The following is a 24888-nucleotide window of genomic DNA, read 5'->3' as shown; positions in this document are numbered from 1 at the left end:
GAGGTAACAGGGCATTATGCTTAGATACATCACAGCCAATATCATCAAATATACAGGAAAAAAAAAATATATACTTTAACTCACCTTTAGTTTTCCATGGCCACATGGTAAAGTGTTTGGATAACAGGAATAAGTGAATGGATTTATGGATTCCCAAAGAAAAATTAATTCAAAACATAGCAATGTAAAAACAATAAATTTTTTAATTGAAGTGTTTTAATTCTTATATTTCATGGCAAAGTGTAATGTTAGAGAGTGGGGACAGGATACAAACACCACTGTATTAGTGATCTAGGTAGTGTTTATTAATTCAATTTAATTTGTATAGCGGTTTTACCAATTGTCATTGTCGCGAAGCATCTTTACACAATCAAAAGAAATTAATAATCAATGTGCAGAATAATTGAACTACAGTGGATCTTAGATTAAGAGCATAATTTGTTTAAGAAGCAGGCTCGTATTTCAAAACACTTGTCAATTAAATTTAATTTTTCCCTAAGAAATAATGAAAACTCAATTGATTCGTATAAAATACATAAAAATAATTAACACAAAATGTTAAGTAAAAATAAAACAAGTTAACCTGCACTTTACCTTTAAAAAAATAAATCCCGACACATAAGGGTTTCTGTTTGTGCGCGCAGGTGCTGTGTGTGTGTGTGTGTGTGTGTGTGTGTGTGTGTGTAAGCTCCCCTCTCCCCCTTCTTATCTCACACAGTTACCCTTTCTCCACTCTTTTCACACACGCGCACACAACAAAAACACTGTTTTATGAGAAAAATAAACAAGAAATCTTTCTAATGATGCCTGATTAAGCGACACACTAACGGAATCACTGCTGTAATGTAAAAAAATAAAACAAATTAACCTACACTTTACCTTTAAAGGGGTCATCCAGTCTATTAAATGTTAATATGATCTTTAGGGTCCTAATGAAAAGTTTGTATTATACTTTAATTAAAAATTCTCAATGGTTGTGTAAAAAAAACACTACTTTTACCTGGTAAAAACTAGCTCTGTTCTCAGCAACCTGTTTCAGTACATGCTAATTTAAATGCTCATGACCTCTGCTGAGCCCGCCCCCTCCGTTCTGTGGGGCGTGTCTTCACAACACACGTGGGGTATAGCCACGGGAGTGTAGTCCAGTGCGTGCAGTGCTTTGTGGGTAATGCAGTCCAAACTGGAAAACGCTGGACTATAGAGCCTGAGCCTGTTTTTTTCAGTCGTTTTTGGTTTGATTTAAGTACGGAACCTACGCGGAAGTTTGTAATATCGCCTGACAACGCAGAAATTAAAGGAATGGACATGCATCGAATCGATTTGTCTTTCTCATCACTGCATGTGCATGAATTAACGGACTGTTACTCTGCCGCGAGCAACAACAACAAAAACCGGAGAAGCTTACTGAGAGAGATACGGACGCGATGTGTTTACTGATGTGTTTACATGACTTCTTAATCTTCGACAGACATCGTTATAAACCATCTAACGTTACAAAGGTAAGCATAATATAGTTTTCTGACTACGTACACAGTTTGCAACTAGACAATCACCTTAATGCATTGTTTATTATAAACGGGCGATTAGGGATTATATAGAGACGGATGTACATAGAGAAGAAGCCATAACCATGTTCTATGAGAGTGTAAGTTAACTTACACTCCGCATTCATCGTGATTATTAGAAAAGGCGATCTGCAAAGAGTCATAGTAAAATAAATCACACTCACCGAGCCTGGTGAAGATGAAGCAGGAACACGAAGCGTTAGTACAGATCCATTTTTAGGAGCAGCTTCCTAGTAAAACCTGCTTTATATTGACCCGCGTTTATAAAGCAGTCTGGTGAAAAATGATTATCGCAAACATGAACGCATTTAGGTAAATCAGCGGGGACGTTAGCTTTAAAAACTAAATTCAGCCACTGTGTCCTCAGTGGCTCAGATACCTAACCCTAGGTAGGTACCCTAGGTCACTAACCCTAGGTAGTGAATGACGACTGCTGTGTCGCTATTACACCCAACAACTGTACACAACACTCGCTTAGGCAACATTTTGCTCCAGCGGCGAAAAACAATGGCCGACATCTTCTTCTCACTCGGGGCGGGTCTTTGCTAAAACACCAGTGTCAATCAACTTGTGTAGGAGCGGCCTCTTGTGGTGTGGCGTCACAGTGACAGGCATTTGTGATTGGCCTGATTTCAGAAGGGGCATGTTATTGTAATAAATGAAAAGTGAAGTAGAAGGGGTCCGTGTGTGTGTGTGTGTGTGTGTGTGTGTGTGTGTGTGTGTGTGTGTGTGTGGCACGGTGTCCAATGATGCATGTGCACACAGACACTCTTTCTCTCTGCTCTACACATAAGTATTCACATACTTTGCCATAAATCGCAAAATTGAGTTCAGGCGCATACTGTTTCCCTTGATTATCCTGTTTCCCCTGATCATCCTTGAGATGTTTCTGCAGCTAATTAAAGTCCCCCTGTGGTGAATTCAGTTGATTGGACATGATTTGGAAAGGCACACACCTGTCTATATAAGGTCTTTATGTGTCACATATACATTACAGCACAGTGAAATTCCTTCTTCGCTTATCCCGGCGTGACAGGATTGTCTTGAGGCACAAATCTGAGAAAGGTTACAGAAAAATCATCATTCGTAAGTGGAAGAAGTTCAAAACCACCAGGACTTCCTAGAGCTGGCCGGCCATCTAAACTGAGCGATCGGGGGAGAAGGGCCTTCAGGGAGGTGACCAAGAACCTGATGGTCACTCTGTCAGAGCTCCAGAGGTCCTCTGTGGAGAGAGGAGAACCTTCCAGAAGGACAAACGTCTTGGCATCATATGGTAGAGCGTCCAGAGAGTCTCACCAGACCTGAGAGGTCTGAGAGTCCTTCAGGTGCCTTTTGGCAAACTTTTACTAAGGAGTGGCTTCTGTCTGGTCACTCTACCATATAGGCCTGATTAATGGATTGCTTTACCACAGGTGCTGCAGAAACATCTCAAGGATGATCAGGGGAAACAGGATGATCAGGGGAAACAGGATGATCAGGGGAAACAGGATGCGCCTGAGCTCAATTTTGCAAAAGCTGTAAATACTTATGTACATGTGCTTTCTCAAATTTTTTTTTTATAAATTTGCAAAAATGTCAAGTACACTTTTTTCATGTTGTCATTATGGGGTGTTGTGTGTAGAATTCTGAGGGAAAAAAATTAATTTAATCCATTTAAGAATAAGACTGTGACATAACAAAATGTTGGAAAAGTGAAGCGCTGTGAATACTTTCTGGATGCAGTGTATATAGATTGGTCAAAACATAAAGAAAACAACATGCTTAAAGGGAAGAAGTTTATTTATTTTATTTTTTTATGGCTCTACACAGATGATTTTAAAGTGTCCAACCCTTAAGGAATGTCAAAAAAGAGAGACAAAATGAATGCGGTTTATTGGGTGCTAGCTAATCTGCCATCAAAATACAGGTCTGCACTTCATTCCATTCAGCTTGCTCTCTTATGTAAAGCTTCTGTATGTAAAGAGGACGCGGAGCGATCACTCTCCACACAACATCGACGGCTCGGCTGTGGAGATCGTCAAGAACAAAAAATTCCTGGGTGTCCACCTGGAGGAGAACCTCACCTTGTAACGCTCAGATAAATCTATAATAACTGAAGTGACACAAATACATTTGGGCAAATAAAACCAGCTTCTTTATTTTTGAGCCGGCTTACTTCCACCTATATATAAAATTGCCCCTTATGTGGCGGTGCTACAACCTGTCCCTCAACACCAGCTCTCTGCACAAGAAAGCCCAACGATGTCTTTTCTTCCTGGGAAGGCTGAGGAGGGCCCAGCTTCCACCACCAATCCTCACCACCTTCTATAGAGGGACAATCGAGAGCATTACTGTCTGGTTTGGGAATTGAGCCATATCGGACCACAAGACCGTACACACACTCTTCACCCTCCTGCCATCTGGAAAAAGGTACCAAAGCATTCGAGCCTCACATCCAGTCTGTGCAGGTGTTTTTACCCACAAGCCATCCGTCTCCTCAATACAAAGTGACTGGACTGATAAACACACAGACACACACACACACACACACAAATCCCTCATACGATCTAAATAACATCAGGACTGAACTGATAAACACACACATCCACACACACTCTGATCTACAACCATCTCACAATTTGTTTATACCGACCCACCTGATCTTCTCTTTTTGCACTATATTGCACAATATTTATTTTCTTGTTTTTTTTTGCACAAAATATTTTCAAATAATTGCTGCTGCTCAAAAATGTCAAATGTTTCTTGTTTCCTGTTTCTCCTCCCACTACCTCAACTCATACCTCATTACTACAAAAGTACTGAAACGTGTTGCGTTGTTGTGTTTGTCACTCTGTAGCTCTTTGTTTGCACATTTGCACGTGCACTTTGTTGTATGTTGTTTATTGTCTCTTTTTTGTATAAAATTAGTTTTTAGGTTAACTTAAAAATAAAAAGATTTTGGCTGGTTCCGGTAAAATTGTGTTGTTAATTTATGTTGTTGCATGTATGTACAGATGTCGCCATTAAGACTGCGATTGTTTTCTGACGAGATGCTGCACCTCGGTCCTGGAGGAAAGTTGTTTTGTTTCACTGTGTACTGAACTGTATATGGTTGGAATGACAATAAAAGCCGACTTGACTTGACTACCTGACTTGACTTCTCATGTAAAGGAATATGGCTATTTTTATTCTCTCCTCAAAGGTCTGGTTTATTTAGAGCAACATGGTATATATGTTGAGAAGTTGGGAGCTTGTATAAAAGGCACAGCGTCATACTGTCTGTGGCTGTTGATAACTGGGCTGCTCATTCTTTGGCAGGATTCTTTGTGAGGTTTATGGCAGACAAGTTCAGCAGGTTCTGCTTAGCAGCGGAGTGACATCCAAACACAGACGCTTCTTCAGGCACATTTGAATCCAGGACTAACGAAAGTCACAATCAGCACATGCATTGGGTACGACAAGATCCTATTTTAACTGAACAGTATGGTGTGAAAGAAGAATGTGTCTTGACTAGCAGTCTGGAGCACTTTCATGTTGTTCATGTGTATCCCCCTGACATTCTGCCTGACCTTTTTGGAAAGTATTGTTCCTGTGGAGTTATCACTATTCATTTCAGACCTGATTTCCAAGAAATATTTTATATTGGAAACACTAAACCACTGGTTCTCAAACATTTTCTGTCGTTCCCCACTTAAGGCGGTGGGTGAATTTTCAAGCCCCACTTGTCAACAAAATGATAACGAAAACGGCCAAGTGTACTATTTATTGAAATATCAATTTCTAAACCAATAAGATCAAATAACACCAAGTTCAAAACAGATAAAATACACGTGCTATTGTTATAACAGGCTTACTTCGTCACTTATCTAGAGCTTTCTTTCAAAGAAGTCGAGTGGCTTATTAACGTGACTGGGGTGTGTTGTCTCTAAGTGTCTTCCTACTTTGTCTCATGCTGTCTGCTGCCAGCGGTTTAAGACACAAAACACACACGGGTCTCTCCTCTGCCCCCACCATCACCACCATGAATCCAAGCGCGACATACAGTAGGCTTCATCATGGGCTTTTTGGTTGATTAGGCTGATGATGCTGAATCACCTGCTTTTTTGTGGTCCTTGTAACAAATGTATCCATTGATGTTATTATGCTCATTACATACAGTACGCTAAATTATACATGTTTAAAAGCATAAACACCATTATTCTCTACAGCGCAACAAATGATTTAGGGATCATCGCAAAATGCCGCACACCAACAAAAGCGTAGAACGATATTGATCTTCCCTTCTGTTCAGCGTCTGAAGGATCAAAAAGTAACTTTGTTGCCGCACTGGAAACTAGAAATGCCAGACTAGTACTGCCTGATAAAATATTAATGTTTAACAAAAATACAGAAACATCAGCATACACATTGGAATAAATGAAATGACATATATAATACCGAATGTTTCCTTATATATTGTTCCTCTGCGATTAACATGCCGACGTTAAACCGTTATTGTTGCACTATGGTTCCACTTTTTCTCTGATGTTATTTTAATTTACTTGTATTAATGATCTATTTTTTTGCGTGTGATTGTTTAGTTTTGCGTGTCCGATCTTTATTGTCAATAAATAAAAGCATGAATTAGAATAGGTACTTTACTATTATTTTCCACTAATTCCCTCCCGTTCATTGCGCCCCACCTGTCATGTCTGTATTCCCCACTAGTGGGCGCGCCACACACTTTGAGAACCACTGCGCTACAGTGTAGTGTACAAAAAAAAAAAAGAAAATCCCACAATGTGCCATGGCTTTACTATGCCAATGTCAGCAGTCTGCCTCCTTATCATCCCACTTGATTGTACAGATGTACTCCTGCTGGGTACCAGTCCTTCTTCTTGTATTTGAATTGAATGCACCTTGCAAAGAACATGCTCAACTTTTTTGAAAAATGCTAAACTAAACAGTCCAGTTTGCAATTTAAGAACATGAATGTGAGCATTGTTAATATACACTAGCGTTCAAAAATACTTGCAAATTTCTTTGTTTTTGTTTAGTGATTTATTTTCTACATTCTACAACAATACTAGGGATTTCAAAACTATAAAATAACACATATGGGATTAGGTAATTCTGTAACAACAAGAAAAACAAGAGTTATCAGCCTAAAAAATGACCAATTAACAGCACTTCAGATTAGAGGCGTTATGAAGTCTTTACACAGCAGAAGTAGAAGATTAATGGATTTTTTTGGACGCCTTCAGCATTTCTTTACAATGTAGAAAGAAATAAAAAGCAGGTACCATCATGGAGTTGAAAAGTATTCTAAAGCTTTTGAACGGTAACGTACATGGTGATAAACATCAGTGGATAAGACTGCTCCATATGACTACAGACCTTGATGTCTGTAAATAAATGCAATATCCCATAAATCACTGTTTTTATAATGCAGAAGAAAAAGAGAAAGACATGATTTGTCTCTCCATGTGAAAAGTGATTTTATTACTTTTCTTCATATTTGAGCTTAACTTTGTTGAAATTAATGGCAGTTTTGTTTTCTGTGTATTTCTATTTCCCCTAGTGGGTATAATGGATGTAAAAGACTTGTTAAGGTGAGTTTAACAGCCTCACCCATTCATAAACATTTGATAGCTAAGACTAATTGAACTATTAGCAGCTGCTACTCTGTATTAAGGCATTGCATAATATCAGACTTCTGTTTGCATGGGTAAAGGTCTAAATCAACAAAAAAAGAACATCATGTACATTTTCTGCATGATGGTTTACATATTAGAAAAATTAAACCAAGTGTTATATGAGATAATACAGTAAAGATAACATTAGGATACACCTTACAGTATCATTGGATTTCTTTTAGGGGCCTCAAATATTACTAAGGTCACATAGGAAGCTGCACAGGTAAGCTCACATGTAAGATAAGGTGTACGTTTCTTTGGTGGGTGTAACCTGCCCTTCCAGGTGTGTAAGTACTCAGATAATTATTCAGTATACTGTTTCCTCATTTCTCATAAGTTTTTGCAAGTTGGGATGTCTGCTAATGTTCTCCAATCTGGTCAAATAATAATATTTCAATTAATAATTTAATTCAATTTTATTTGTATAGCGCTTTTAACAATTGTCATTGTCCCAAAGCAGCTTTACACAATCAATAAAATTATTTAAGTTTGTATGGAATGTGAATGTGTATGAATCAAAATGTCAGATAGTCGCTGGTGAGCAAGCCGAGGGTGACAGTGGCAAGGAAAATCTCCCTGAGATGGTAATAGGAAGAAACCTTGAGAGGAACCAGACTCATCAGGGAACCCATCCTCATCTGGGTGAAACAGAGAGCAGGGATTGATCTGCATTCATACTGTGTGTTAGTTGGCAGGTAGTTCAGCATAACAGTTGATGTTAATTGATGTTAATATGGAGTCCAGGTAGTTATTGAAAACTCAGGTAGACTTGAAATTCCAGTCCTGAACTATCGAACGGTCAAGTCCTCAGAGAAACAGCTGCCAACACCAGTCGAGGCCAGAACTGTCTTCTAGGTAGAGAGAAACATCCCCAGACACCAGACGCATCCCAAAGAGACACACGGGACTTCTATCCAGAGTGCAAGCAGAGACTCCGGCAGGACTAACTATGACAGCATAACTAAAAGGGGAGGAGCCAGAAGGAAACACAGACATGAGGGGGAACTGAGATGCAAAGCAACCAATTGCCTCACCGTCAACAAACCTGAGTGATCAATGAGAGTGAGGAAGACAGCATCCAAACATACCAGTTCACCATAATACTCTACGTCCATGAGTCCCCCAGATCTGCTCCTTTACCTAAGGCTAATCTATTTATAAAAATGCTTGGCTAAATAAATAGGTTTTTAGCCTGGACTTAAACACTGAGACTGTGTCTGAGTCCCGAACACTATTTGGAAGACTATTCCATAATTTTGGTGCTTTGTAAGAAAAAGCTCTGCCCCCAGCTGTAGTTTTCATAATACGCGGTACTGACAAGCAGCCTGCATCCTTTGATCGAAGTAGGCGTGGCGGATCGTAAGACACTAGCAGTTCACTCAGATACTGCGGCACGAGACCATTTAATGCTTTATATGTCAAGAGTAGTATTTTAAAATCAATGCGAACTTTCACAGGGAGCCAATGCAGTGAAGATAAGATAGGGGTGATGTGCTCATATCTTCTGGTTCTAGTGAGGACTCTCGCTGCTGCATTCTGGACTAGCCGAAGCTTATTTATGCATCTAGCTGAACAACCAGCCAGTAAGGCATTACAATTGTCCAACCTAGAGGTGATAAAAGCATGAACTAGCTTTTCTGCATTGTTTAGCAACAGTATACTTTTTATCTTGGCAATATTTCTGAGGTGAAAAAATGCTATCCTGGTAATATTATCTACATGAGCTTCAAATGAAAGGCTGGAATCAATGATCACACCAAGGTCTTTCACTGTTGCACTTGATGGAACAGAAAGGCCATCTAAAGTTACGGTGTGATCTAAAATTTTACTCCTAGCTGTATGCGGTCCTATGACTAGAACTTCTGTCTTATCTGGGTTAAGCAGAAGGAAGTTAATTAGCATCCAATTTCTTATGTCGTGCACACATTGCTCAACTTTAGTAAGCTGTTTTTTCTCATCAGGTTTTGCTGAGACATATAACTGTGTGTCGTCAGCATAACAATGAAAACTAATACCATGCTTACGGATTATGTTGCCCAGATGAAGCATGTAAAGGGAAAAAAGCAGTGGGCCTAAAACTGAACCCTGTGGAACACCAAACTCCACTAGAGAACATGCAGAATAATCACCATTTAAGTCTAGATACTGATAACGATGGGTCAGATAGGATCTAAGCCAGGAGAGGGCTGTACCCTTAATTCCTACTACATTTTCTAATCTGTGAAGAAGAATACTATGATCACACAATAAAACATTGTGTGTGTGAAGCACGGGTACACTGTACACAATGCTGCTTCCACCAACCATTTATTTATGTAATTTTTATTTAGTACTATTTTTTTTCCATTATGTCCCATGTCTACAGTATGTCTAGTTTTATTGTGCGTGAGCTAAACTTTAAGCTAACCCTTAAAGTGTGAACTTCCAGTCCTCCACCTAATCATATTTACCAAAAAGTAATGGACAAGTATGCTCATGAATCACTGCAGTGGGGGTATATTCACTCTCATACTTCTCTCACTTCTGATGTTATGCTGATATAACAAAATGTACTGGATTCAGAAGATTATTAAAGATGAAGAGAAATTTCAGTAGCTCCTCCAGCAAAAAATCTAAGCACTTTCTTGAACAACCTGTTTGTTTGTTTTTTACTCCACATTCCTGTCTGAAGAGCACGGGTTCTTAGTCATGTACAGTATGTGGAAAAATGAGCAAAGTTTTCCATCTTGCATGCCTTACATTTTTTAAAGAAAGCATTTCTTAAAGAAACAAAAACAAGACCTCAGATGTGCATTGTCACTCTGAACGAGAGCGGTAAAATGGCTGAGGCGAGAGTCTCTGTGAATTTGGACGAGTTTACCTGTCCCATCTGCTTAGATCTGCTAAATGATCCTGTCTCCATTCCCTGTGGACACAGTTTCTGTGTGTCCTGCATAAACACACAGTGGGATACAGAGGAACACAGAGGAGCTTACAGCTGCCCCATGTGTAAACACCAGTTTAACCCACGACCCACCCTGGGCAGGAACGTCATGTTGGCTGAAATGGTGAAGAAGCTAAGGAAGACACATGTTCCTGAAAGAACCCTGGCTGGACCTGAGGATGTGGAGTGTGACGTCTGTGTTGGAAGAAAATATAAAGCAGTGAAGTCCTGTCTGGTGTGTTTAGCTTCATACTGCGAGATTCACTTTAAACTTCACAACGAGCTGAACCCGGGCAACACACACAAAGTGACTGAAACCAGGTACGGCCTCAAAGACCGGATCTGCAGCGAACACAACAAACCTAAAGAGGCTGTTTGTTGTACTGAGAACAAGTGTGTGTGCTGCGAGTGTCTTGTGGATGAGTGTAGAGGCCATAACACCACAACATTCAGAAGTTACAGATTTCAACAGCAGGTAAAATGTTGTTTTGTTCTTGTTTTTGCAATTTAGATGTTGTGTGTTTGTGTACATGTATACAAGTATGGAATCAGAAATACAAGTATTGTAAGGATTTCTTGAATTTTGGTAGACCCCCTTTGGTCTACTCAGTGCTCCGCCTGTATTCTGCTGTCCCGCCTGAGCTCAGGGAACCCCTCAATGAAGCACACAAGTCAGTGTTCAGTGAGACGTTCAAAGTTTATTGTGGGGGACAGGAGTATATATACGCACACACACAAAGAACCAAAGAAAAGGTGGATGCAGGAGTGTTTACATCCAGTCTGGAATGCTTTTAAAAGATAAGGTAAAGAAGAACATAAATTTAGGAGTAGCTCTGCATTTATGAGCGTTCAACAGTTTCACGACCTTTAACATACTGTAAACTACTATAGAATTTGTTTATTGAAAGTGCAGCTTGTGTCGTGGTACAGAAAGACACTCTGTTCTCACGCACACAGAATATCATGAAACACACTAAGAATTAAATATTTCCTACAAGTATGGAATCAGCTGAAAAAATAAAAGGAAAAATACAAAAATAAAATGGTTTTATTTACAGATAATTAGAATTATGTGTCTAGTCGCTGTGAGATCCATAAGAGAGAAAGTGTGTATCAGTGTTTAAACTTTAACTAAATTACTGTAATCAAATATTCACTGTCATAAGGAATGCAGCTCTGCTGAATTCCTCTGTAAATTGTTTTACTTGTACATGTCAGTTCATACTACATTACACATATACTGTGCATATAGAAAAGACTTTCCCATCAAAATAATTACATTTTGTTGCTTTGCAGCCTGAAGACAGACACAGTTTTTGTTTTATCCCCATTATTAATCCCATTATTAAACCACAGAAGTTCATCACTGAAAATGCTGGCTGTTCACACTAATTTACTCAAACTCTTTTTTTGTCTCCCTGTCCATAATGTTTAATGGTTACTCCAGTTGTGATAGAAACACACATTTTTCTCTGCTGGTAAAGTTATGTTTAGGGGTATCAGGGAAATCCTGGTGTCACAATTGGGCTGAAGGTTCCCTCTTTATTACTGCATCATGACATCCTCATTTAAATATTCTAAAAATAGGATGTTGATGGAGATTTACAAGGCTTTCACTGCGAATAAACTCTCAGCAGTCAGACATGATACAGTAATAAATATCTGATCTGATGTGATGGGTGACAAATAATATTCTGCAGTTTCTTCACCTCTTCCTACAGATATTGAATAAATTACTCTGTTTGTTTTCCACAGGGAAAGGTTGGAAACATCCAGGCACAGGTTCTCCAGAGAACTCAGGCAGCGGAGAAAAGCATGAAAAATTTAAAGCAAGCAAAAAAGTCAATCAAGGTCATTACTGCACTGAAATATATATACACTCAGCAAAAAAAGAAACGTCCTCTGACTTTCAACTGTTTTTACTTTCAGTAAACTTAATGTGTAAATATTTGTATGAACACTAAAAGAGTCAACACCATAAGACATAAACTAAAAATGTTTCCCAATGTGTCCCTGAATGAAGGGAGGCTCAAAATCAAAAGTACCAGTCAGTATCTGGTGGCCACCAGCTGCTTGAAGTACTGCAGTGCATCTCCTCCTCATGGACTGCCTATTGCGGACAGTCTGAGCACTGATGGAGGGATTGTGTGTTCCTGGTGTGACTCGGACAGTTGTCCTGGCCATCCTGTACCTGTCACGCAGGTGTGATATTCGGATGTACCCATCCTGTGCGGGTGTTGTTACACGTGGTCTTCCACTGCGAGGATGATCGGCCGTCCTTCCCGTCTCCCTGTAGTGCCGTCTTAGGCGTCTCACGGTGCGGACATGGCGATTTATCGCCCTAGCCACATCAGCGGTCCTCATGCCTCCCTGCAGCATGCCTAATGCACGTTCACGCAGATGAGCAGGGACCCTGGGCATCTTTCTTTGGGTGTTTTTCACAGTCGGTAGACAAGTCTCTTTAGTGTCCTGCGTTTTTAGAACTGTGACCTTAAACGCCTACTTTCTGTAAGCTGTTAAGGTCTTAACGACCATTCCACAGGTGCATGTTAATTAATTGATTATGGATAATTGAACATGCAGGAAAACATTGTTTAAACCCTTTACAATGAAGATCTGTAAAGTTATTTGGATTTTTACAACATTATTGTTGAAATACACAGTCCTGAAAAAGGGACGTTTCTTATTTTGCTGAGTATATAATACACAGTAGAAAAAGTAATTATACACATCACGGATATTGGTGTTGAAAGTTTAGAGATCTAAGGGTTAGACCTTTTTGTGTCTTATGGTGCACTGTTTAAATAGTTTTCTATACTTATAAAACAAAATCCCGGGTTTTGTAACAGTCCTCTGCAAAGACAACCCCGGATCGAAGTGAGAAGATCTTTGCGGAGTTGATCAGATCAGCTGAGCAGAGACGCTCAGAGATTAGAGAAATAATCAAAGCTACAGAAGAAGCTGAAGTTGAGCGAGCAGAGGAAACTCTACAGTGTATGAAACGGGAAGTGCTGAAGCTGAAGAAGAGAGAGAACGAACTGGTTCAGCTTGGACACATAGATGATGACTTCGACTTTGTCAGGGTGAGACTGCTGATCATCTCTTTAAGTGTTCAGTAATCATCAGTGTTGGGTGCAAGGTCTTACAAAGTAACGTGTTGGAATTCTTGGATCACTTTTTTGATGTAGGTCACCATTTAAGGAATTTGTTATTTAGTTATTTTTTTTTTAAATGTAATCCGTTATTCTGAAAATTTATGTAATCCGTGTGACAGCAGTCATTCCCAATCCATTTGTGTGTGTGTGTGTGTGTGTGTGTGTGTGTGTGTGTGTGAAAGTTGTCCTACAAGTTGTTCCTGCTGTTATACCCCTATATACGGTTTGACTATGTGAGGGCCGACGCACGGAAAGATGGAAACCTAATCACGGCGCCAAAACTGGCGGTGAATCATGATGACCTGTACTTACGGCCACTGCATGAAACCGCGTAGGTGAGATAGGGATATTAGTAGGTGAGATGGGGGTATTAGTAGGTGAGATGGGGTATTAGTAGGTGAGATGGGGGTATTAGTAGGTGAGATAGGGGTATTAGTAGGTGAGCTGGGGGTATTAGTAGGTGAGATGGGGGAATTAGTAGGTGCGATGGGGCATAAGTGGGTGAGATAGGGGTATCAGTAGGTGAGATGGAGGGAATCAGTAGGTGAGATGGGGTATTAGTAGGTGAGATGGGGTATTAGTAGGTGAGATAGGGGTATTAGTAGGTGAGATTGGGGGTATTAGTAGGTGAGATGGGGGAATCAGTAGGTGAGATGGGGGTATCAGTAGGTGAGATTGGGTATCAGTAGATGAGATTGGGATATTAGTAGGTGAGATGGGGGTATTAGTAGGTAAGATGGGGTATTAGTAGGTGAGATGGGGGTATTAGTAGGTGAGATAGGGGTATTAGTAGGTGAGCTGGGGGTATTAGTAGGTGAGATGGGGGAATTAGTAGGTGCGATGGGGCATAAGTGGGTGAGATAGGGGTATCAGTAGGTGAGATGGAGGGTATCAGTAGGTGAGATTGGGGGTATTAGTAGGTGAGATGGGGTATTAGTAGGTGAGATAGGGGTATTAGTAGGTGAGATTGGGGGTATTAGTAGGTGAGATGGGGAATCAGTAGGTGAGATGGGGGTATCAGTAGGTGAGATGGGGTATCAGTAGATGAGATTGGGTATCAGTAGATGAGATTGGGGTATTAGTAGGTGAGATAGGGGTATTAGTAGGTGAGATGGGGTATTAGTAGGTGAGATGGGGGTATCAGTAGGTTAGATGGGGGTATCAGTATGTGAGATAGGGGTATTAGTAGGTGAGATAGGGGTATTAGTAGGTGAGATGGGGGTATTAGTAGGTGAGATAGGGGTATCAGTAGGTGAGATGGGGGTATTAGTAGGTGAGATCGGGGTATCTGTAGGTGAGATGGGGGTATCAGTAGGTGAGATGGGGGTATTAGTAGGTGAGATGGGGTATTAGTAGGTGAGATAGTGGTATTAATAGGTGAGATAGGGGTATCAGTAGCTGAGATGGGGTATCAGTAGCTGAGATGGGGTATCAGTAGGTGAGATAGGGGGTATTAGTAGGTGAGATTGGGGGTATTAGTAGGTGAGATGGGGTATCAGTAGGTGAGATGGGGGTATCAGTAGGTGAGATAGGGGTATCAGTAGGTGAGATAGGGGTATTAGTAGGTGAGATGGGGAATTAGTAGGTGAGATGGGGGATTAGTAGGTGAGATGGGGGTATTAGTAGGTGAGATAGGGGTATCAGTAGGTGAGATGGGGAATCAGTAGGTGAGATAGGGGTATCAGTAGGTGAGATGGGGTATTAGTAGGTGAGATAGGGGTATTAGTAGGTGAGATGGGGGTATTAGTAGGTGAGATGGGGGTATTAGTAGGTGAGATAGTGGTATTAATAGGTGAGATAGGGGTATCAGTAGCTGAGATGGGGTATCAGTAGCTGAGATGGGGTATCAGTAGGTGAGATTGGGGGTATTAGTAGGTGAGATTGGGGGTATCAGTAGGTGAGATGGGGGTATCAGTAGGTGAGATAGGGGTATCAGTAGGTGAGATAGGGGTATTAGTAGGTGAGATGGGGAATTAGTAGGTGAGATGGGGGATTAGAAGGTGAGATGGGGGTATTAGTAGGTGAGATGGGTGTATTAGTAGGTGAGATGGGGAATCAGTAGGTGAAATAGGGGTATCAGTAGGTGAGATGGGGTATTAGTAGGTGAGATAGGGGTATTAGTAGGTGAGATGGGGGTATTAGTAGGTGAGATGGGGGTATTAGTAGGTGAGATGGGGGTATCAGTAGGTGAGATGGTGGTATCAGTAGGTGAGATAGGGGTATTAGTAGGTGAGATGGGGGATTAGTAGGTGAGATGGGGGTATCAGTAGGTGAGATAGGGGTATCAGTAGGTGAGATAGGGGTATCAGAAGGTGAGATGGGGTATTAGTAGGTGAGATGGGGTATTAGGAGGTGAGATAGGGGTATTAGTAGGTGAGATTGGGGGTATTAGTAGGTGAGATGGGGGTATTAGTAGGTGAGATGGGGGTATCAGTGGGTGAGATGGGGGTATTAGTAGGTAAGATAGGGGTATTAGTAGGTGAGATGAGGGATTAGTAGGTAAGATGGGGTATCAGTAGATGAGATTGGGGTATTAGTAGGTGAGATTGGGGTATTAGTAGGTGAGATTGGGGGATTAGTAGGTGAGATAGGGGTATTAGTAGGTGAAATGGGGGATTAGTAGGTGAGATGGGGTTTTAGTAGGTGAGATAGGGGTATTAGTAGGTGAGATGGGGGATTAGTAGGTGAGATAGGGGTATTAGTAGGTGAGATGGGGATTAGTAGGTGAGATGGGGTTTTAGTAGGTGAGATAGGGGTATTAGTAGGTGAGATGGAGGTATCAGTAGGTGAGATGGGGTATTAGTAGGTAAGATAGGGGTATTAGTAGATGAGATAGGGGTATTAGTAGGTGAGATGGAGGTATTAGTAGGTGAGATAGGGGTATTAGTAGGTGAGATAGGGGTATTAGTAGGTGAGATGGGTATTAGTAGATGAGGTAGGGGTATTAGTAGGTGAGATAGGGGTATTAGTAGGTGAGATAGGGGTATTAGTAGGTGAGATGGGTATTAGTAGGTGAGATAGGGGTATTAGTAGGTGAGATAGGGATATTAGTAGGTGAGATGGGGTATTAGTAGGTGAGATAGGGGTATTAGTAGATGAGATGGGGGTATTAGTAGGTGAGATGGGGGTATTAGTAGGTGAGATGGGGGTATTAGTAGTTAACAGATTATGGGCCAAACTTGACTGAGTGATGATGGTAGAATAATTATAAAGGTCTTGACTAAAACAACATACATGAGGAATCACAAAGGAGTTTTCATTTTCTGCAGTGGAAAAGTACTGAACTAGTTACTTTTATCAGAAAGTAACGCTGTAATGTAACTGATTACTTTTTAAAGACAGTAATTTTGTAATGTAATTAGTTACTTTAAAAAGTAACATCCACCAGCACTAGTAATCATGTACACATTGACTCCTGTTGTTAACTGTCTCTCCCAGGAGTGCATGACCCTCTTTGACTTCTCACCTTTTGGTGATGCTCCTCACGTTATTGTCAACCTGTCACATTTTAAAGAAATACAAAGCTCTGTGTCTGAGCTGGAAATAAAAGTGAAAGAGTTCTTTCAGACAGGATTACACACAAAGTCCACATCAGGTAAGAACATGACCAGAGAAACATCTCATTTATCACTTTCATTCTTTTACAGTCTGACTGTATCTCTCTCTCTCTCTTCATAGTTAACAGACGCCACATGGTTCAAACTTCTGTTCCTATACTCAGAGAGGATTTTCTTCAGTGTGAGTTTCTATAATGATTTTCGGTTCTGGTTTATTCCTGGTGTGTTTTTGGAGTTTGGTTTACTCAAAAACTAATCTTCTGAATCTACCCTGCAATCAGTTTCATTAGACTTGTACTTTATCTCAATTAAAGCAGAAGGTCTTCTTCCATTATGTGTCTCAGGGCTCTATGGTCTAGAGTGTTTTCCAGAAATGAAAATAATAAAACAGAGCACAGAGACAGTAATGGAAGAAGACCAGTCACACTGCTTTGATCGGACCAGAATGCAACAACTTCTAAATCAGAAAGAAAATGTAAAGAAGTGTAATCTCCACTATGCTGAAGTTGTGTAATAACTTACAATTACAACTCCATCTCTGATTGTTACTTAGTGCTGACACTGAAGACTCCTTCCACACCTGTTACTTTATCATATTACATATTATTCACATTTTTTATCGGTTTATTCTGTGGAGTGTGTTGTACACGTCCTAGTGAATTAGCTGTTACATTTATCATGTAAAAGTCTAAATTACAACTGATCCTACAACTGTGTGTGTGTGTGTGTGTGTGTGTGTGTGTGTGTGTGCCTAACAGATTTCTGTCAGTTGACAGCGGATTCCAGTACAGCCCACACGGAACTCTGCCTGTCTGAGGGCGACAGAAAAATACAATTTGGTTGCACAAACCAAAAGCCTTACAGAGAGCTTGAGATATTTGGTCACTGTGCTCAGGCTCTGTCTAGAGAAGCTCTTCAGGAGCGCTGTTACTGGGAAGTGGAATGGGGAGGAGAGCAGGTTTACATCGCAGCATCATACAAAAGAATGGAACAATACCAATGGGCTTCATTGGGCTTTGGACATGATGACATATCCTGGGGTTTACGTTGCAACTCCTCTCAGTTTGATTTTGTTCACAAATCCCATGAGACTGTTATTCCAGGTCCAGTGTCTACAAGAATAGGAGTTTATCTGGACCACAGAGGTGGGTCTCTGTCCTTCTACAGCATCACAGACACTATGACGCTCCTCCACCGAGTTCGCACTACGTTCACTGAGCCCCTGTACGCCGGGTTCTGGGTGTTTGAAGACTCCAGAGTTAAACTGTGTGACAGAAATGAGAAAGTGCTTCCTCAAACATCTCCCACTGTTTCCAACAACATCTTACGTGGGCAACAATTTAAATGTAACTGCCATTATTAAAATTAATTCAATTCAATTAAATTTTATTTGTATAGCGCTTTTAACAATTGTTATTGTCGCAAAGCAGCTTTACACAATCAAAAGAATAATTTAAGTTTGTATGGAATGTGAGTGTGTGTGAATCAGAATGATCAGATCGTCCCTGATGAACGAGCCGAGGGCGACGGTGCTGAGGGAAAAACTCTGAGATGGTAATAGGAAGAAACCCTTGATCTGCATTTATACTGTGTGAGACTGGAAGTTCAGTATCACAGGAGATGTGGGGAAGTTAAAATGGAGTCCAGTACATTATTGGTGGATCAGGTAGACTGTAGGAAACTCCAGTCCTGAACTATCGAGCAATTGTACATACTTATTCTTTTATTTTCCTTCTTATTATTTTTTTCTCCCTTAATTTCCTAAACATCTGCACAGTCTGGAGTTTGGTGCAATTAAATTTCACTACTGCTGGACTTGTACAACCATGTATGTGACAAATAAAATTCTTGAATTTCGAATCTTGAATCTTAAACTTATGCTATTCATGAATGAGGGCTAAAGCTCTGACACATAGCAAATGAGAAAACAGAAAAGAAATCATGGTAACAGAAACAGATGCAAAACATTAACAAGAGGAAAGTCAGGAGCTCATAAAAAGGAAACTGCATAAAATTCAAATAAAAACACATGAGAACAAAGAATAAAAATGTCAAACACCCAACACAAATGTCAACATGTCAAAATGGAGACGCTAGCACAGTCTTCCTAAAACCAGCTGGTGGAGTTGGCATGACATCCTTGGTGCCAGAGGGCGTAACTGGGTAGTGAAGGTAGTACAGGGTCTGAGTGAGTGCAGAGATCCATGGCATGATTATCCAGAACTTATACCCATGTCTTAGACTTCTCCAGGCCTTCAACACCATTCAGTCTGCCTTGCTGAGGAGAAACTGTATGCGTGTGTGTGTGTGTGTGTGTGTGTGTGTGTGTGTGTGTGTGTGTGTGTGTGTGTGTGTGTGTGTGTGTGAGATTAACAGATTTCCGTCAGTTGCCAGTGGATCCCAGAACAGCCCACAATAACCTCCAGCTGTCTGAGGGCAACAGAAAAGTACAATTTGATGACACAAAACCAAACAGTGACTGTGGGCCTGAGGTATTTAAGTGGTACGCTCCGGCTCTGTGTAGAGAAGCTCTTCAGGAGCGCTGTTACTGGGAGGTGGAATGGGGAGGAGAGCAGGTTTACATCGCAGCATCATACAGAGGAGTGGAAAGAAAAACCTGCTGTACATTTGTGGGCTTTGGCCATAATGATATATCCTGGAGTTTATGTTCCAACTCCTCTCAGTTGACTTTTTTTTACAAATCCCATGAGACTGTTATTCCACATCCAGTGTCTACAAGAATAGGAGTTTATCTGGACCACAGAGGTGGGTCTCTGTCCTTCTACAGCATCACAGACACTATGACGCTCCTCCACCGAGTTCGCACCACATTCACTGAGCCCCTGCACGCCGGGTTCTGGGTGTTTAAAGACTCCAGAGTTAAACTGTGTGACAGAAATAAGAAAGTGCTTCCTCAAACATCTCCCACTGTTTCCAACAACACCTCACATGGGCTTCAATTTGAAATTGAACGGAGTAATATTTATTTGGGTAAAGCTGGGTAGATTTTTCCATATCAATGTTTATATGATGGCTGTTCAAGTCAAACCGGGACTTGTGATTAAATTTATGTTGAATGGAGGCATAAAAGTGACATTTACAGAAGACTTCAGTCACAGTGCGGTGATGAGACTCTTAGTCGCAGTAAAAACATCTGAACGGTGTGAACGTTTTAAAAAAGGTTGTGAATGACGATCCTGGCCGAGGTGGCTCAGAGCTCACTGGAGTCGTTTTCAGAAACACTCAGAGAGTGAAACGCCTGATCACTGAACATCAACGTCACTGAGTTGCTGAAGAGACGCATCTGTGTGTGTGAACTATACACACACTCAATCACCAACACCACTTACTAAATGAACTTGGCTGGGAGTTATCGAATGTCTCCAGTACAGTCCTGACCTCGCTCCAAGATATTTCCACATGCTTGGGACATTAAAGGAGTTCCTGGGAGGCCGGCGTTTCAGACATGCATCAGACAGTCCGATCATGGCTCTAGTGTACTTAGAGAACTTTCTACTTTGATAGTGTTCTAACACTGGGATAAGTGCATTAGTGCATTCTGTTATTCTACAACCAGAAGTCCCACTTTGACTTGAACAGCTCTTGTATTAAATCTTTGTTTAAACTGGGTTTAAATAACCAAGTTACCCAAAACTATAGGTGATTAAGTGCTATTGGATGCTTTAGTACACTATGTGTTTTCAGGATGGTGGTAAATAGTTACATACAGCATACGCTGATCAGCCATAACATTATGACCACCCACCTCTTATTGAGTAGTGATGTATTTATTTATTTTCTATATTCTAGAACAGTACTGGAACCGGCCACAGGGTCCTGGGTGGCCGAGTCTCACTGATGCACGTGGGGAATGAAACCTTGCCCGTGTAGTCTGAGCCAGTAGAACAGCTGGCTGGGTTAATCCCCTCTAGTACCCTAGTAATCAGTGTAAGGGTCTATCCAATGATGGAAACTTCAAAGCACTGTTGTAGATCACTCTGGATCAGAGCGTCTGCCAAATGCCTAAATGACTGTAGCTCAGACTGCTAAAAATATTAATGCTGTTCCTGATAGAAAGGAGTGAGAACACACAGGGCATCAGTGGTTTTGGGGCAGAGGAGAGACCTACTCAATATCAGGGAGGGGGTCATAATGTCATGGCTGGTTGGTGTATTTAGTTTAGTAATGTCATTGTTTTTTCCTATTTTCTGTCTTTTTTGATATAATAAATATTGATATATTCTATTTTCTTCTAGTTTTAAACCCTGTTTTTACCCATATACTCTCTACATTAGGTGTGTGACATCACACACATTCACTTCTGCTACAGTACTAGTGCTGGGGGGATTTTCTCCATCATTACAGTTAATTCAGAATAAAGGACCCTGCAGCTGACGACTCAAAATATTCACATCTCACTTCAAAGATATGGAACTTGAACAGGTTAAACAAATTTACTAAAATATATTTTATTTTATGCACTATGTGCTGTAGATGTGCACAGAGATACCAATACACTTTTTGTTTTTAAAATAAAAAAGGTTTGTGCCTATCATCAGTTTGCCTGTTTCCACATTTATGTGTTTATATGTATACAAGTTACACAAAAAAAAAAAAACTGTACAGAAAATACACTGAAAATAACTGCTTCATACTGTAACACCCCTACTGTAACACTCTTACTCTCTACACTTATATACAAGTTGCATTACACTTATTAAGGACATGTATTTAGTGATCATGCAGATGGTACAGTTCAGTAATCAAGAAGGAATAACACTGTGCTGTAATGTATATGTGACAAATAAAGGCTTAAGGATAATGAGCTTTACTTTAGACTATTTAATATCCAGATGCAGAACCAAACACATCTGATTTGGAAATCAATCTTTTGTTAGAAATGAAAAATGCAGAAATTCCCATGTTATTATTTTCCTCTTCTATATACAGTTTATTAAAGTTTAACAGTGGCACTAAACCATAAAGCTAATAATGCAAAAAATAAAAGTAGAAATAAAAAATAATCTAACCAGGTGTACTGGCTCCTCTGAGAACTGACTGATGGCATTGCAGTGATGGCCATTTGACTGACAGGTGTTTGTTTGGGTTGAGGGATGTTAATGTTCAGACTTCTGATAATCGGCGCAGGAATTTTGACATTGTACTCTGAAAACCCAGTTCTCCAGAGGAAGTCGACTAAGCTCAGTCTCTGGATGATCTTCAGGAGGCCCTTGCTGATGCGGTAGGTGGCGTCTGAGTTGTAGTTGGAGCGACCATGATGTTCCGTCACATAAACTTTATCCAGCCACTCATTATTCATGCTGATGATGATGCGGTCCATGTTGCTGTTGTCATAGCGACCGGTGTACTCCTCTCGGAGGTAAAGGGGCAGCTCATTCGACTGGGGTTTGTTCAGATTCCCCACCACGTAGTAGGGCAGATCCACATCAGGCAGGAGCTTAACTCCGTTTCTTTTATATCGGTTCTCAAATGGGTGGAACCCGAACACTCCGTCATCTGGATCGTACTCAGAGAACATTTCATTGTTGAGATCAAAAGAGAGAAATTCGTTAGCGAACCAGTAGAGCAGCTTGAGTCCGTGTCGTGGAGTTGGACGGCCAAATCGACTGTGCTCCAGATGAAACATTTCATTCAGGGTCTCTATTCTGCTCATGGTGATGATCTGGACGACAATCTGAACAAGAGCACATATATCAGATTCATAGCTGCTGTTTTCAAATTATTGGCACCCATTAAATATGCATAGTAATTGTATAATGTGAAACATAATAAGTGAAGTCTTAATCTACTGCATGGATTTAACTCTAACCAATTCTGACAAATCTTACCAAAATGTGTCAGAAATTATTAGCAACTGGTGTCTTGTTTTCATGGATCATGTTGACTTTGTTGCTGAAAAAGAGAAAATACAAAAATTGACTTGTGAAAAATATTGGTATAAATAAAACCATGTGTTAAAATAATAACTGGAACATTTAACCATACTCAGTGCATGTAAACACATGATGGTTCTAAACTCCACATGTGAAGTTATTTTACATTTACATCATGGCACTTGGCAGACGTCCTTATCCCGAGTGACTTATATTTTTATCTCATTATACATCTAAGCAGTCAAGGATTGAGGGCTTTGCTCAAGGACCAACAGGGGTAACTTAGTGGTGGTGGGGTTTGAACCTGGGAGTTTCTGATCTCTGGTTCAATGCCCTAATCACTGAGTTACCTCTAGCCCTATTCATTACAAAAGAATGAACCACATTAAAACCATACAGCATTAAGCCCAGGTTTGTGTGGCACCAGGGTGGCTCTGGCCCCTTTGGGGCGTGGCTCCACAGGGCCTCTGGGGGTGCTGTGGTGTCTGGCACCAGGACATTGGCAGTAGATCCTATGGGTTCAGTGGGTTGTGGGGTGGATCCTCTGTGGATTGGACTTGTATCCCGTGGGGCTGGATCAGATCGGGATCTGGAGATTGAAGGCTGGGTGGGGGGTGTCGGGCTCTTTGCCTCCTGGACTCTGTGTGTGTGGTGGGCGATGGTGCACTGGGTGTTCTGGTGCCTTTCTATCATGACCAGTGTTGACTTTTTTATATAACATCATGGGTGAGATTAAAAGCAAAGCTCCTGCTCCGTCAAATATTCAGTATATAATTATTATTCATTCTATAATTATATGTGTCTTAACTAAAATAATTTTAAATGGTTTTAATTGTTATTGACTATTTAGTATTAGTAGTTTAACAGGATTATAGTGTTAGAGACACACGATAGTCGAGGTGTCACAGGTACCAGCTGTTTTTCTCTGTTTTAATTGTTTTTCTGTCTACTTACACACACACACACACACACACACACACACACCTAACCAGAGTCTTTAGAGAATAAGACTGTCATGTGGTGTTGTGTCATACACACTGATAGGAGTACAACATGAGAATCACACACTGTTCTCCAGCAGCATCAAGGACTTCACACACATCTCAGGAATATGTTCTAATATGTAGAACAGAAATGTTCTGCTGCACTGCGGATTCATTTCAGCTCACATACTTTACTGTTTCTGTAGTAAGAGCTCACAGGTACACCGGACTATACACTGATTACAAAGTGTGTGTAACGTTCAGCGAAAAGCTGTTTACTCATGTGACAGGTCAGACTCCATTGTAGTGAATTTCAGAATAACACACACACACACACACACACACTCACACAAACTTTAGCTCATCACACAGATTTCAGTGTATACAATTATAATCTATAATAGACCATAAGAACAAAGTTGTACCTGTGAAGTGCAGCAGCGAGAAACCTCTCAGGGAGAAAGAGAGAGAGAGACAGAGAGAGAGACAGAGAGAGAGAGACAGAGAGAGAGAGAGAGAGAGAATTTATGAAGAAAACGAAACTCACATCGAGCAGGAGGAGGAGGAGGAGTCACGACTCAGGGTCAGGCTTAAGGTCCACCCCTCGATCAGGAGCTCAGCTCCACACGTCATGAACCTCAACCTGAGCTTCTGTTAAACTGCAGGATGTAAAGGCCAGTCTATCTCTAAACAGCTTTTATAAATAATGACTAAATAACACGCTGCAGTGGATTTAATGATCAGATGATGAAACAAACACACAGTACACAGCACACACACACACACACACACACACACACACACACACACACACACACTGAGATATTTAGTGATAACCACATAAGCAGAATATAACCACATTCACGCTGTCTCGGGCGGAGTACCCACCCCTGTGTTACCCCTTTATTTCTCATTTATTATTATTTAGAAATCAATAAATAATGAACAACTTAGAAAAATAAATAATAAACCGCACTAACAGGTACATAATAAACACTGAGTTATTAAAGTCACATCAAAGAGCAAATCATCAGATTATTCCTGTCGTCAAACACCTCCTTACAGAAAACAAAACCCTATTAATGACATCATTAATCAGTTTATTATCGGTGGAGCGTGTGCTGTACACATCCCTGTAAACCAGCTGTTACTATGGA

General features: G+C 40.6%; 2 protein-coding genes across 3 annotated transcripts; one reads left to right on the top strand and one right to left on the bottom strand.

The window, feature by feature from the left end:
* The first annotated feature begins 10038 nt into the window (after positions 1–10038).
* Positions 10039–19901, top strand: LOC128517121 (tripartite motif-containing protein 16-like). The gene is made up of 6 exons (XM_053490927.1): positions 10039–10617; positions 11898–11993; positions 12992–13225; positions 16736–16892; positions 16976–17035; positions 19231–19901. Exons 1-6 carry the CDS (start codon positions 10039–10041, stop codon positions 19857–19859), a joined length of 1755 nt encoding a protein of 584 aa, XP_053346902.1. The 3' UTR covers positions 19860–19901.
* Positions 19902–21344: 1443 nt separating this feature from the next.
* On the bottom strand, positions 21345–24220 carry LOC128517109 (uncharacterized). Of its 2 annotated transcripts, none has more exons than XM_053490896.1 (3): positions 23127–24066; positions 22704–22768; positions 21345–22549 (listed from the first exon to the last, which is right to left on the bottom strand). In XM_053490896.1, exon 3 carries the CDS (start codon positions 22526–22528, stop codon positions 21809–21811), a length of 720 nt encoding a protein of 239 aa, XP_053346871.1. In that variant the 5' UTR covers positions 22529–22549; positions 22704–22768; positions 23127–24066; the 3' UTR covers positions 21345–21808. The 2 variants fall into 2 exon arrangements, with proteins under 2 accessions (XP_053346871.1, XP_053346870.1); XM_053490895.1 differs by lacking the exon at positions 23127–24066 and adding an exon at positions 24157–24220 and having other exon boundaries at positions 21346–22549; positions 22704–22767.
* Between the last annotated feature and the right edge of the window lie 668 nt (positions 24221–24888).

The sequence above is a fragment of the Clarias gariepinus genome, unplaced genomic scaffold (genome assembly GCF_024256425.1).
Source record: "Clarias gariepinus isolate MV-2021 ecotype Netherlands unplaced genomic scaffold, CGAR_prim_01v2 scaffold_35, whole genome shotgun sequence".
NCBI lineage: Eukaryota > Metazoa > Chordata > Actinopteri > Siluriformes > Clariidae > Clarias > Clarias gariepinus.
The sequence above is the reverse complement of the archived record's forward strand: the minus strand, read 5'-3'. Positions and strand labels throughout refer to the sequence as shown.